Source organism: Pleurodeles waltl, chromosome 6 (genome assembly GCF_031143425.1).
Source record: "Pleurodeles waltl isolate 20211129_DDA chromosome 6, aPleWal1.hap1.20221129, whole genome shotgun sequence".
In the NCBI taxonomy this organism is placed as follows: Eukaryota; Metazoa; Chordata; class Amphibia; order Caudata; family Salamandridae; genus Pleurodeles; species Pleurodeles waltl.
The window spans coordinates 1,104,489,869-1,104,505,073 of NC_090445.1; the positions used below are offsets into that span (position 1 = coordinate 1,104,489,869).

Here is a 15,205-nt window from a genome sequence, read left to right on the forward strand (position 1 = left end):
TGGAGTAATATATTTCCCCCATTGGCTGACAGTGAAGCAGAGGCAATTATCAGGGGGACAGGCTGGGGTGGAGGGGGTAGGGGCATCTAAAACAAAGCCATGTTTGGCTTTAATTAAAAACTATGAGTCTCCAGCATGAATCAGGCCTATTGTCATCTATGCCATTGCAATCCAGATTAATACATTGTTTTGCAAATCCATCAGCCATCTTTGTCTAGAGAAAAGTCCATCAAGCTGCTCGTAACAATGAACTTACCATTGTTATGTGGCATCCGCTTTAGAATTATGCACTGCCCATCTTCCACCCTTTTGAAGGACACTGCTTGAAAAAGCTAATCAGTATTCCTCGCCCGTGGTGTTAGATTCTATTTGGTATTAATGCTCTGAAGGGTATAGCATGCCCAAAATTAACATTAGATATAAGACAAAAACATGTTAGTGGTTCTGTGCCAACTAGGATCTCCTACGCATTAGTTAGCATCATGTAGGTAAATAATTTAAAGACTGTATTTATCTATTCAATGATGATAGCTGCAGCTCAAATCCCACCTGTTGGACCTGGACCTTTTTGCAGGTTTATCCCCTGATTTTTTGCCTTTGGCCTCCTATTTTTCGGATACTCTTTTTGTTGGTTCTAGGACTCTGAGCACTTTACTGCTGCTTACCAGTGCTGACGTGCATATGCTCTCTGTGTAAATTGTGATTATGATTGGTTATCCATGATTGGCATATTTGCTTTACTAGTAAGTCCCAAGTATAGATCATCATGTGTGCCCAGGGCCTGTAAATCAAATGCTATTAGTGGGACTGCAGCTCTGATTGTGCCACCCACATGAGTAGCCCTGTAAACATGTCTGAAACCTGCCATAGCAGTGTATGTGTGTGCAGTTTTAAACTGTCATGTCGACTTGGCAAGTGCACCCACTTGCCAGTCCCAAACCTTCCCTTTTAGTACATGTAAGGCACCACTCATGTAGGCCGAAGGTAGCCGAATGGGCAGGATGCAGAGTATTTAAAAGGTAGGATATGTACTGGTGTGTTATACGTGTCTTATTAGTGAAATACTGCTAAATTTGTTTTTCACTATTGCAAGGCCAATCTCTTCCATAGGTTAACATGGGGATTGCCTTGAAATATCTTTAAGTGTAATTTCCATTGGGAGCAGATAGAGATGTGGAGTTTGAGGTCTCTGAACTCACAATTTAAAAATACATCTTATAGTAAAGGTAGCTTTTAAATGGCATGTTTGAAAATGCCACTTTTAGAATATGGGCATTTTCTTTCTTAACCATTCTGTACCTTTGTCTGGCTGTAAAATACACGCCTAGTTCAGGATGACAGTTAGGCTAGTTGTGAATTCATTCTAGACAGACACACAAATGGAGCTGAGGTGAACCCTGCATATCCTGATGGGTCTTCGTCGGCTAGGGTGGGGGGAGGAGCTGGCACTTGCACCTGAGTAGGGCTGTGCCTGTCCTTAAACAAGGTAGTCTCCTAGTCCCTGCAGTGTGTCTGGGGCAGAGCAGGAAAGGCAGGGTCTTATGCACTACAAAGACTTTCCTTTGAAGCTTGCTTACTTTAAAGGCAGAAATGAGTATAAGTATTGGACCCAAAACCCCAGACTTTTAGAATACTTCTGGATCAATAGGAAACTCTGCCAAGGAGAAGAGCTGAAGAACTGTGAGGAGGAGTACTGCCCCATTGCTGTGTGTGCTTTGCTGGGTTGGCCTGCAGTTGCTGCTTCTGCTTTGGAGAGGACAACGACTGGACTTTACTGTTTATCCTGCTTATGAAGTTTCTCCAAGGGCTTGGACTGTACAACTAGGCACACTGACTCCAGACGACTCCAGAACAGGCACCACTGCCTGACTCCACACCGCAACCTGCACCTGAAGCCATGGTCCCCACTGAAGTGCAGCAGCTGTGACCGGCACTGCATGCCTGAGGCCGCCGCAGTGCCTCTGAAGTCCCACAACATCCTGAGTCCTGAGTGCTGTGTCACCAATGTTCATGACACCCGACTCCGTTGCGGTGCCTGTGGCCCTGTGGTGTGACCATGACCCCAAGAGGTCACCACATCGGGTTTTGACCCACTGGACTCATTGACCTTGCCTCACCTCCAGGGCAGAAGTACGGAACCAATGCCACATCGGCTCCAGCATCACCTCACCTCCCTGACTCATTGCTACATCTTTGACTCTGCCTTGTTTCTAAGGTACTGTACTTGTGGCCCGTGCTACTCCGTGACTGGCGCCGTACTCCCTTGTGAGTGGTGTCAGACTGTTGGGAACGACTCCATCACAATGCTGTGATAGCACCAGTTGGAGCTATTGTGTTTCTAAGTGCTTTATTGGGATTTAATCTTCAAAAATTAATATCTTTGCTTGTGTATGTTGGATTTATGTCGTTTTGCTCTTATTTTACTTAGACAAATATTGGTAATATTTTAAACTGGTGCTATGTCTCTGTGTAGTGTTTTCGCTGTGTTACTGTGTGTTGGTACAAATACTTAACACATTGTCTCTGAGATAAGCCTGACTACTCATGCCAAGCTACAAAGGGGGTGAGCAGGAGTTATTTTAGGAGTGTGACTTCCTTATCCTAACTAGAGTGAGGGCCCCTACTTGGACAAGGTGTAAACTGACTGCCAACTAAAGACCCCATTCCTAACACCACCTCAGATCTGTGCACTAAGAATGCACAGACGACATGTAAGAACTAGGGGGTAAGCAGAATCTTGGTGTTGTCAATCATGTTTACCTGTAATTGTCTGTAGTTGTGTTTGCAAGGCCCAAGGAGGAGATGAAAATGGTCCAATGTAATGCCTCTATAGTCAGCCCACCCCTGCCAGATCTTTGCATGTTTTTGGGGGCGCCCTCGTCCGTGATATTTGCCTCTCGAGGGCCATACAGTGGTCCATGCTGGTAGTCCATTTGGTGGATGGTGGGTCTCAGGGCGCTTTCCAGTTTTGGAGAATGTCTCTCTTAGCTATTGCTAGGCCTAACCATAAGGGAGCTTTATGGTATCTGTTGCCTTCGGGTAGCTTCAGAGATGTGCATTATGATCAGCTTGGGATCTTTGGGGATTGGCCAACCCAGTGTGTCTCTAACTGTGCCCAGAATGTGCGACCAGAAGCAATGGATAGAAGGGCACTGCCAGAAGGTGTGTAGTAGGTCGCTTCCTAATTGCTCACATCTCAGGCATCGGTCTGTTGAAATCAGGCCTATCTTGAAGAGTCTGGTGCTTGTGTATTGTATTCTATGTAGAAATTTGAGTTGTGTGAGCCTAAATTATGAGGCAATCGATGTCTCATGTGGGGCAGGCTGCACTTCAAGCCAGCCCCAAGTCTGCTTCTACCTCCCTCACCCTAAGCATGCAGTTGTTTGCATTGCGGGTCAGCATTTGGTTGATATCTGACCCTTTGTGCTCTTTTATGTTGGTTAGAAGTATTTTGGCTTCTAGAGGGGAGTACTTGGGAATGTCCTCATCGGGCTGTAGATATTGTTGTAGGGCATTGCATAACTGAAGGTATCTGAAGAATTCTGAGCAGTGGAGATGGTATTCGTCCTGAAGGTCTGTATTTCAAGACCCCAAATTGCAGGACGCGTCCGAGCGTCGACACCCCTATATTATCCATGGCCAAAAATTCTTTCAGAGACGCGACCTGGGGAAGTCTGGTCCCTTGCCAGGAACGGGTCTCTACTGTAAGCTTGGAGGCACAACCAATGTCTCGCATATTCTCTTGCCACACCTGGAGCACTGTGCTAGTGACTGGAGGTGTTTGGTTTGGGACGGCTCCTCCCTAGAGCAGGTGTGATAAGTTAGTACATCCTAGGATCCATCACTCCAATGCATAGGCCAGGTTATCAAAGCCCCCAAACCACCAGTCATGTATTATTAGGAGGTGTTCAGCCATTTAATAGGAAAGTATGTTCAGTGTGCAAGGCCTTCCACAATCCCGGGAGGGTAGCATTTGTCTAGGGAGACTCGCAGAGTTCATCCGTTCCAAAGCAACATTTGTAGCAATGTGCAGGGCTTTGCAAAGAAGGATCGTTTGATTGGAAAAGGGACGTTCTGGAGTTGATAAGGCAGTTTAGGGAGGGACGCCATCTTGAAAATGTCTGATCAACCATCAGGGACAGTGGCATAGAGACCCATAACTTTACCTCCTTCCCTAGTGTCTAAATCAGATGGGTCAGGTTGCCTTCATAAGCGGTGTTTTTGTGGGGGTAATAAAACCCCCCACATATTTAAACCCCTCTGGGAGTACCTATACCTCGGGAACGCAGGGTGCCAGGTGAGGGCAGTCATGTATGGGTAAATAGCTGATTTGACTTTGTTCATGCAGAGTCCCAAGTATGTTCCAAAAGTCTGTAGTATCTGGAGGGACCATGGGCCTGTGGAGTCTTGAGCACATAGGAATATTAGGACGTCATCCACATATAGTGAGATTTTGTCTGCCATTCCATTGGACCAATGGAGCCCCCGGTATAGTATATCCACTCTCACTCACACCGCCAAAGGTTCAACGGCCGGAGCACACAAGAGTGGAGACAGGGGGCATCCCCGGAGAGTTCCAAGCTCAACACAGAGCTAATTGGACACCAATTCTCCAATGTGTGCCTGAGCTCTCAAGTAGGTATACAGGAGTTGGATGGGTTTATGAAGCGAGGGCCAAAACTGTATTGACGGATCAGGTCAAACAGTTTTTGAAAATCTACCAACAGGAGTGTCTGGTGGCCTGGTGTACTCTTGCACATTCCCTAGTGGCTCTATGGCCAGAGAGTGGGATTGGGCCAGATAGACTATGTGCTGGATCACCTTGCCAGCCTGTCCGCCAGCAATTTGGCCCTATCTTCCCCTCTGAGTTTATTAAGGAGATTGTTATAAATTATTTGCAGCAGAACATGAAAGGCCTGGCTTCGGTATGACCACTATCTCCACCGTACCTAGGTCGGGGAGCAATTCCCCCTTCCTCTAAAGCTTCGTTGAACATGCTTCCCATCAAGGGTCCAGAGGTGGGCCAAACCAAATGCCAGAATTGTGAAAGGAATCCACTGTGCTCTGGTATGTTCCCCATATGGAGCCTTCCAAAGCCCCCCCTCAGCTACTCCTCAGTTACATCTATTTCTAGGGAGTCGTTCTCTGGGTGGTAACTGGGGTGGTGGCACATTGCTAATGAACTGCTCCAGGTCTTAGGGTGGACCTTCCAGCTCAGTGGCATAGAGTTTGCCGTAAAATTTGGTAAACTCCTCTGCAATCCTACCACTGCCTGTGATGCGAGTGCCATCGTTCCTCTCCAAGAACGCCACCAGGGAACCAGACTGCTGTGCCTTCGTTCCTCTCCAAGAATGCCACCAGGGAACCAGACTGCTAGGATGTACAGAGCCAATGTAGCATTTTGCTAGACTTATTGCCCCATTGGTATATGTGACTCCTTGTAGCCATCAACGCCTCTCTCACCTCTTGGGTGAGTTACTGTTTAAGGATCAATTGTCCATGGAGGGAGTCTAGTAGCATCTTGTCCTGCTGTGTGAGGAGGTATTGTGTTTCCCAGGTTGGGCACCCATGTTTCTAGGTCTTTGACTTTTTGGCAGAGGTGGGTTCGCCATCCCTTACAGTACCTACTGATGCTTCCTCATAGGATGGCCTTCTGAGCCTCCCATAGGCCTCCCAGGGAATCTACAGATCCCAGATTTAATTTGGAGAATCTCTGACCCATGTCCCTATAAGCTTCCCTGAACTCTTCTTCCTGTTGGGAACCACCCATTTAGTTTCCATCTGGTGGACGCATGCTGGGGACCCCACTCCATCTCCATCTGCAGAAATGAGTGGTCTGTGAAGACTCTCGCCAGCATGAGCGCACTTTGCACACGACAACCCTCGCGTTGAGGAGTAATGAAGTAGTCCAGCTGAGAAAAAGAATGGTGGGCCTCAGAATAGAACATGTACTCCCTTCCTTGAGGGTGGTGAGCCCTCCAAACGTTTATTGACATCATGTTAAGCAGGAAGCCCAAGGGCAGGGTGGGGCTATCTGCTCACGTTCGGCCAGATCAGTCCAGGTCGGGATCGCATACCCCATTAAAGTCCCCACCTATGAGTCATGGTGCTTCTGGCATATTCCTTAGGAGAGCTCCCAGGGCTGACAGGAACATCGCACTTGGGGGGGGGGTGGGTTTGCATATATACTAATAATAGACAACGGGGACCCTCCCAGAGAACCAGAAATTCCCACATACCAGCCTCCACTATAGTGCCACATTCATGATACCGTCATAGGAATCTGCTTGTGGATCAGAATGACCACCCCCCCCTTGATCCCTGAAGAAATCCCACATTGTAGTCCTGAATGTAGCCCCGACGGGTCAAGAAAGCGCATTTACTGCCCATTAAGTGTGTTTCATGCAGCAGAAGGATGTCTGTCCCATGGTGATGAGCTGATTTGAACACTGCCCTCTAGCAGATCATTCACATTCCAAGAAAGGAAAGGTACGGATTGAGGTTGTACCATGTCAGTGCTTTTCTCCATGTAGGGCATAATGAGCTTTTTGTACAAGGAAGAGGTTAGGCCGATGTAAGGAAGTTCTGATCAATCTGTGCAGTTCCCTATTATGTAGATCAAAGTGTGGTTGTGTGTAAAAAAAACTAACTATGGAATTTCCCTCCTCCCTGTAACCCTTCCCATACTTTGCCAACTAGAAGTACCTGTTGTGTGCCTTTGAGGTGTTGCTTGTCTTGCTACTTTGAATGCCCTCCATCCCCTTAGGCCACTTCCCTTCTTGAATTATAACTAAACTATAGACCAAGAGCATGTAGTGAGACTTCCTAATAGTAGTGGCTGGCAGAGTGCAGGGGTTGATGTGGATCCACGCGTTTGTGAAGTGTGCCTGCATCTTGCGTGAGGACATAACTGTGTTGTGGGGATAGTGTTGTATTGCCTGTATGTAGTTAGGAGGCCAGGTCTGAGGAGCAGCCTATAGATCAAGTGATTGTGTGTCGCTGGCAACCAGGAAAGCATCTTGTCTCTCAGGGCTCTCTGTTGGACTCAGGGAGCAGGCCCTTCTGTCTCTGCAACGTTACTGCTTTTTGGGATTTGTTCACCAGCCCCCAGTCAGATCCCTCTGACCTTCTCCCACCTCCATGCCTTCACGTCTCACTTCATCTCTGCTTCCTCTGCGAGGGTCCCTCCATCACAAAGGTTAGGGTGCTCGTCCATCCAGTCCAAAGCTCTACTGGTGAGTCTAAGAAAAAGGTCTTGTCTTGAAAAAGGACTTTTAGTATGTATTTCACATTCATAGCTCTGAGCTTCCTTTTCCAGAAAGGATTGTCGTTGTTGGACTTTCTGGGTGTAATCGGGAAAGATCATCAACAGGGGGCAGACTGGCTTTTTAGGGAGCCCGTTTCCCTAGATGCCTAGATGATTGCGTTGTGATCTGTGAAGTTCAACACCTTTGCGATAATAGGTCGGAGAAGAGCCCCCAATGGGGGGATTTTGCCATCAGTGTCCAGTAAGCCCGTTTCACCACAAAAGAATTCGAGAGAGCAGTCTCGGGCACCCAACTTTTGAGCCAGTTTGTGATAAAGGGTGTGGGTGAGGACCCTTACAGTCCCTCACGGATACCCACGATGTGAAGATTGCATCATGATCTTCCTTCCACATCCTCCATGTGGGCCTGCAGCAGATTAACTTGTGCTGTAGGGCTCCAAGGCAGGTGTTCCGTGATTTAACCATGACTTCTGTTTCAGAGACCCTGGTCTCTACTTCGGGGACTCTGTGCGTGGTGTTTCTTAGGTCTTTGCGGATTAAGGCAAGACCAATTTTAAGCTCTCTCATGCTTCCTTCCAGGGTGTTTTTAAGGTCCGTGATTGCTTGCAAGATCACAGAGTTCCGAGTGTTCCCCTCTTGTAGTTCATGCCACCTCCCATCCCTATTACTGTGTTATTTGTAATGGGTACCTTTATATTTTATAGGAAATGGTGACTCACAGGTATGATTCATGCTTAAATTTAAGGGGGCCTCTAGGATTGACCATAAATGAGACCTTTCTCTAAAGCACAAGTCTCACACCTTATGAGTGAGACTTGGGGTGTATATTTGACAATAAAATTATATATCTGAAATGCAAAATATTCTTTCTACATTTACTATGTGTTTTCGGAAAGTTCATTTTTGTCTGTCATACTCTCTTCTTTGTACTTATCTTTTCCAAACTTGTATAACTTTTTTCTGTTTGTATTGAGAATTTTTGTCCTTTTGTCTTCTGCTATAGTTGAGCGATATGTTGATTTTTCCATTTTATACAATATCATATTAACTGCCTTTTCTAACCCACACTCTGAGTTTGAAAGATGTGTGTGCAATGGCTGTGAGGTGGTTTTGGACAGACGTGAAGGTGACTAAATATATTAAAATTAAATAAAAATACGTGAAAGGAAAGGTCTGAAATTGCTGTTGGGGAGTTACGGGCTCAGGCGTTAAACATTAACCTTATATGACACATATGCAAAACTGTAGCTTAAGCTATTGTGGGAATATCCAAGATAGTTGATAAGCTGTGATGCTTCCAGGTCAGCGGCGGCCATTGCAAATGTCAAGCGGGTAGTGGGGGTTGGTGGGGGTGGAACAATAAGAAAAAAATACTAAAAAAACGTACCTTTCCTGACGACTCCCGCTGCCTCGCTCATCGCTCCTCTTCTTGTGGTGTCCCAGCATTCACTGGGACACCAACACTGGCTCCCCAGCAATCCTGGCACTACTTTCATGCTAAACATTGCATGATTGCAGCGCCAGGATTGGTCTGACCTGTGTGGACTGCAACTCAGACACAACCCTGGGGACTGTGTAGTTTCTCCAGCCTGGATGTTCAACACAGCTGGCTGAGGAAACCTAAGTGTGCATGTGTGTTTGGGTGGCCTGAGACGGCCGGCCAAACACACATGTGCACTTAGGTGCACTCCACTCCTCCTCTCCTCTCTCCCCTCCCATAGCCAATACCCGACCCTTCCTTCACTGCGGCTGAGCCACCAGATGAAAAATAAAACTATAGTGAAATTATCATTTTATTCTTCATCTCCTGGCTCTTGGTGAGGGGGTCGATGCTCCTTCGCCATTGCAGAGGAGCTTCCCATACCAAAATGATTTAAGACTAGGACAGTTATTTTGCTTTTGGCCGCCCCATCCTCTAGTAACGGTGCAACACCTGAGGCTTCTGATCCTTTCTGTGGCCACTGATGCTGCCTGGAATCCCCATATAACATTGCCTTCATGGATGCTTCTGGACTGTAGGAATGTTTCCAGTGCCTCCAAAGAGCATGGTCAAACAAGCTTTTGACAGTATAGGACTAGAAGAGGGGGCATATCATGTAAATTGCATTGTTGCTAGGCCAGTGTCCACTGCTTTGAAACTTTTTTTTCAATTGGTCTGTGGGACAATTTTTCGTTAAAATTTACACTGATGACCAGAACAAAAACATTTGCACTGACTTTAGCCCCAAAAAATGTCATATTGCACCAGCCAATAGGTGCCTCTGCTGAATCAAGGCTGGTACAAAACTGCCTGACACGCAAGGCTGGTGCTATTAGATAATTCCATCCTCAGTTTCCCATATTGAAACAAAGAACTTCAACTGTGGCCATGATATTAGGGGGACGAGCGACATCAAATCAGCAGCTCAGGGCTCTGAAAATTCTTGCACTGCAGCAGCTGGCTTCACATTTTCCAACAGGGGTGTTAATTACGTGATATAGCCACAGACCATTGAACTCCTATTTTAGGTACAAGTATTTCTGCTAAATCTTGGGCTCTCCCCATAGACTGTTCACACCAACTTGACGTGATAGATGAATGAGAACTCTAGAGCATATGTGACATCCTGTGACTCTGCTACAGCTTGCTCACATCACAGAACATTTCACCATGAACCTTGCCACTACAGAACATACTTGCGCCTGGTTTCCTGCATTGTTGCAACCACCACTGCCACTCCCTCCAAGGCTCTGCTTGTGCTGCTGCGAACCCGTCATCTCCGCCATCCTCCGTTCCATCTGCTCAAGGCGTTCTAAAATGGACATCCTGAACTGGTTATCTAGAAAATAACCCAAAACAATCATGAGGAAAAAGTCTTCCATGGTTGGCCATTTTGTGCTCTTAGCACTGTGTCGCGTCCATCAAACAAAACAGTACTAGGAGTCACTTGAACTGAAAGCTCCTCATTATCATGCAAGTTCCACTCCTGAACGTGATCTAGTTTGGTTCTAGGAAATTAGCCGGGTTGGAGTTCTACGCCCTTGTGGACAACCGGGAGTGAATCTGTTAAGAAAGATCTTCGCTAAGCGTCCTCCAACTGCCACATCTCAGCAACACTTGTCAAAGTAATTATGCGTTCCCAATTAGATATTTCGCAGAAGCAGACTATGCGGATGCAATCTGGACAGCAGGCATCCACCCTGCCTCATCACACACTGTGCTCCTTCAAACCCCTAATGATACAGTCAGTCACGGCTCAAGCTGTGAAGATCTTCCACCCCACAGGGATATGCATGGCCTTCTCACAGAATCCCTAATTCGCAGTATATTTGCTCACTCATGTTTATTTCTCGTTAGCAAATGCTGGCAGTCACCTTATAAGTGGCAATATAGTGGCTTTCATTTATAAGGCCTCTCCAGGATCACCAGAAAGGATCTAACCAGCTGAGTGGGGTTCTATCCGCCAAAAGGGCAATTGAAGCAGTCGCCTCAATACAGTTCACCTTTTAATAAAGTGCTACTGTAGTGGAATAGACATATCGCTCTCTAAACTTCAGGTACAACATATATGCCTGTCAAGTATTAAAATATATCATGGGCCATTCATAATATTGTTCATTATGTGAGCCTTTTACGAGGACATAAATTATATTCACGGAGCATGGTTGGGACAGGCGTTATGCAAAGAACAGAGATCTATACGGTATATATAAAAGCAAAGACCTCTGACGAAGTAGAATGAAAGGGAAGATGGGATTGTATTGTTAGTTCCTAGATTCTGAAGGGCCTGTGGACCTACACCACATAGGGCTATTCTAACATGTTTCCAGTGCTCAATTTGTACCCCTATTGGCCACTGGCACACATTTGTGAGGACCTGGGCATACTTTTGTATCATTATGCTTTGATCCAGAGTAAGAGGTAGAAAGGCAGAAAAGGGGCAGGACGAAAAAAGAAATAAAGGAAAATAGTGAAAGACAAAGAAAGATAAAGAAACAGGAAGTATAAGATGGAGGAAAAAAAGAGCCTTGAGATGGAATCAAAGCTAGTCGGTCTTGGTAGTTAGCAAACCCAGCATTTGGCAGCACTCACCAGTCTTATGGTATAATCTTTTGACCCCTGTGGTTATTTTTTTTATATAAATTAGGCACTTAAGGCCTGTGAATATCATGGTGAACATGAAAACAGCCTACTTCAACATCATCACGAACACATCTTGCCTCACATGGCACCTCCATTTACATCTTTAAATCCAAGACCTTTTGTTATCTATATCGTAAGCCGTCAGGTATCACTTTCTTCAAAGGGTGTGGGGGGAGTGAGTTATCATAGAAGGATACTCATGCCCTCACCGAGAGAAAGTTGCAAGGGCAAACAATCGTGTTAAATGTATGATAAGCGGGATATCACTCATTTAACTCTGTTTTCCTATTTAAAGTAATGCAGGGTTATTGCTTTAAAAATTGTGGCAATACCAAACCAGAACAGTGAACAATTCTGCCTGTTATCAACAACACAACGGTGCAAACTTTAGAACTTCTGAACTATTTCTGCATGTTATTCCCAATTTAAACATATCTGTGGTAATACCAAGAATATTGGGTGTGGTAATACAATTACCATTTTATGGTACCGTCACAAATTTGTTGGCCTTCTCTAAATGATGGTACCAGTTTGTTAAGATTAAAATGATGACATGTTGAGCCATTGTCACTGAGGTATGAATCTGCAACGTTTTAAGCCTATTTCCACAAATCCTTTGGTAAATATCACATTTTATCCATACATACAAGAATCCACACGTTCACTCAGATAATACATTAAACAATAGTTATCAATTATCATGAAATTTGCATGACAAGAAATGATTGGACCAACAACGATGATGAGGCCTATCCAACCTAAGTCACAGAAGGTATCGTTTATCATTAAACAAAAGCCAGCATATTAGAGAGATTCATGTACTTCAGCATGCTTGTTTGATTCTCCTTGGTAAGCAAGGTTTGTTTTTCTGTCACACCACTCTTGATTATTTCAAGAGGACTTTCCATAAACAGTGGTTTAAAACAAAAGTACCATTAAAGGTTAATGAACAATAAGTTTCTACTAAATACATCTGTAAAGGGGATGGTTTCATCGTAATTCAAACTCATTTGAACTTATAATATAGCTTGGATGCATTTGCTGTCACATAGTCCTAATACAATTTGTGCTTCTTCCTGCTTCTTGAATATCGAATTAGTACTGGAAAATCTTTATTGTCACTGGATAGCTTTCCAACAAGCAAAGATAAGTTCTTATGTCTTAAATAAGGAGTTTCAGAAATTGATTATATTTGATGGTCCTGAAAAAGGTCACAGAATAATTGAATTAACTGAAACGTATTGATTCTTCACTCAAGTCTGATTATGTCTATGCAGTTGCTTGCTCCTAGACACTGAGCAACCTCACTTTGGTTCAAATTTAAGAAGAGCTTAGCGCCATATATCGCAACATTAGCGTAATTTTTATGGTTATGTGACGGTATTATGGCACAAATGCCACACGATATTTACAAAGTGACACAATGCATGCATTGCCCCACTTTGTAACCCCTTGCGCCACATTCTGCCTGCGTCAGCCATAATGTATGCAAGGGGGACATTCCCCCATTAGGGGGCCTTAAAAAATGGTGTAATGAAATATAAAATATTTATTTGCGCCATTTTTAATGGCATTTTTAACTCTTGCACAGAGCAGGCATTAAAAGGAGGCACACAATTGTTTTCGATGGGCCTCAATGTTCTTTGCAGGATTAGCATCAAAGATTTTGGCGCTAAGCCTGCAGAGCACCAAACTAGCGTAAAAAACTATGGTGATAGTTCCCTGACTACCGCCATGGTGTGCTGTATGTTAATTACGGGGCACACATGGTGACATTAGGGGCGCAAGAAAAGTGGTGCTTCATTGGATGCAGCACCACTTTTCTTAAATTCAGCCCTTTGTTTGCTAAAAAGCGCTTTTTTACATTTATCAAACAATGCATTTGCTATGTCAGTTTCACTCCTTTTCTTCTCCTTATTTTAGTTAGCGACTTTGAGAAACTGTTTCTCTCCATGCTGTTATTATTCGGAGTTGCAGAGCAAAAGGTGTCATTTGACGTCTTAATTCCATCTACACCAACTTTTATGCAATCAGGTTCTAGTGTCACCTGATGACTACAGTTGAAATGTGTTGAACTATGCATCAACCCTAATGTCATAAATGGCAATTTCTGTGAGCTTTAGGACAATCTTTAGTTGCTGGGCAGTATTGGTAGTGTGTTTAATCATTTACCTCTAAAGCCCCAGGGCACCAGAGACACCTGCACCCCAGTTAGATAACTATGTTACTCCCTTGCTACACAGATGGTCATAGAGTAGCTAAACAAAACCCTCAAAACTTAATTAAGGAGTCTGTAGTAGTTTAAGATCCCAGAGAATGACCTACTAATCAGCTTCAATAAATGCAATGTAGGGACCTACTTAAAAAAATAGGACTTTATTTACAAATATAGAATGTGAGGCAGCTAACATGGTGAAAAACAGAAACTACATGATAACACAACCTGTGGTCAAGAAATGACCTAAAAAAGCATGCATGGTACATGCATGGTAATGCTATAAAATACAAAGAGCAGCGGTGCCAACAAACTCTGTTGCTGTGTGAGGCAGATGTGAGAGGTCTGTACCCTCAAAATCTTTTGGATGCCAGTTTCTAACTATGCATTTCTATGCAGTCATCCTTTAACAGGCCAAAGGCATCAGGCAAATGCAAAGATGCCATGCTATCACCGTATTTTAAACCCAGAAAATCACATCAGCCAAACGCAAACGGAGATTCCATTCAATGAAAAGTTAGGATTTCTGAGAGATCTTAGTCACTTCTATAGTTAAACCTGAGCATACGGTTACCAGGACACCAGTGCTATGCTAGTCAATAAGGGGCACTGGGAACATTAACTGGCCAGAAATGCCTCCAACTGTCTTCAGAATTTATGGATCTTATATCTCTTGAAAATCTAGGTGAGGTGTAATGTGATATTGAATGAATTTCCAAGGAACCTGTAGGACTCAGTGTACCCGTCGCTCTCCACTAGTAACCAGAGAACTTGGATTGAGGCTTAGATTTTTAAGGTCCTATCAGGAAAGAAGACAATGATGCTTGTTAGCATAAATTCAAGGTGTTACTAGTCAAGCCATGTAATGTAGAATCACGGTATAGAGCCCCATAATGCCTTATGGAGGATTTCACAGCCCCAAAAGAGATGGGAGGCAAGTTATTCACTGCACCGAGGTGATTAAATCTTCTAGACAAACTCCTAATATCCTTCTGTATTCTTGACTTTGCACAGTTCCCTAATCGGGGGCAGCACTGACCATGCAGACTTTAGAGCTTCCATATCTTCTGGGACAGGCCAGTGAATAAAGGCATTCTCCAGAGTCCCAGTCCAGTGCCAAGACGTGGGGAAAACATCACTTTGCAGGGCTATGCTCCTGTTGAGATTACCCTTTGTTGTGACACGTGAGTTTCTCCAGAAGTCCAGACAAATGCACACAACTTCTCTGAAGGGCCAGATCGTGTTCAGTTCAGGGAGGCACTGGTAGAAAGGTAAAGCCAATGAAAAGTGTGTCACATCCAACAATTACAGCTCAGATCAATCTTTCAGGGTTTTTTGAATAAAGTAAAGGAGGATACACCATGATCCATATGGCAAATCAAGACAGTGGGATTTCCTAATTGAGTGAGTTTTGTGCAATCTCTAGTAATCGTTCAATGTAGGACAAACGCGTATGGCTCAGTATGGTAAGAAGTGGTCAGTGAGACACCCCAAACAGGGTAGTAAAGATGCCAGAAGTAAAAAGAGAGATTTTATTAGTCCTTTGTTCTCCAGCATGATTTTGGGGAGAATATGGAATCTCTAGTTCAACCAAGATAAA

The 15,205-nt window shown here is 44.5% G+C and overlaps 1 protein-coding gene across 9 annotated transcripts in view; it reads right to left on the bottom strand.

Annotated features, from left to right (window-relative positions):
- CAMTA1 (calmodulin binding transcription activator 1) overlaps nt 1-15,205 on the bottom strand; it is a 2,488,613-nt gene that overhangs the window by 149,808 nt on the left and 2,323,600 nt on the right. For all 9 annotated transcript variants that reach the window (XM_069240215.1, XM_069240212.1, XM_069240214.1 and 6 more), the window contains one exon: nt 9,944-10,086. In XM_069240215.1, the coding sequence (XP_069096316.1) occupies nt 9,944-10,086 (143 nt within the window). The remainder of the gene's footprint in view (nt 1-9,943; nt 10,087-15,205) is intronic.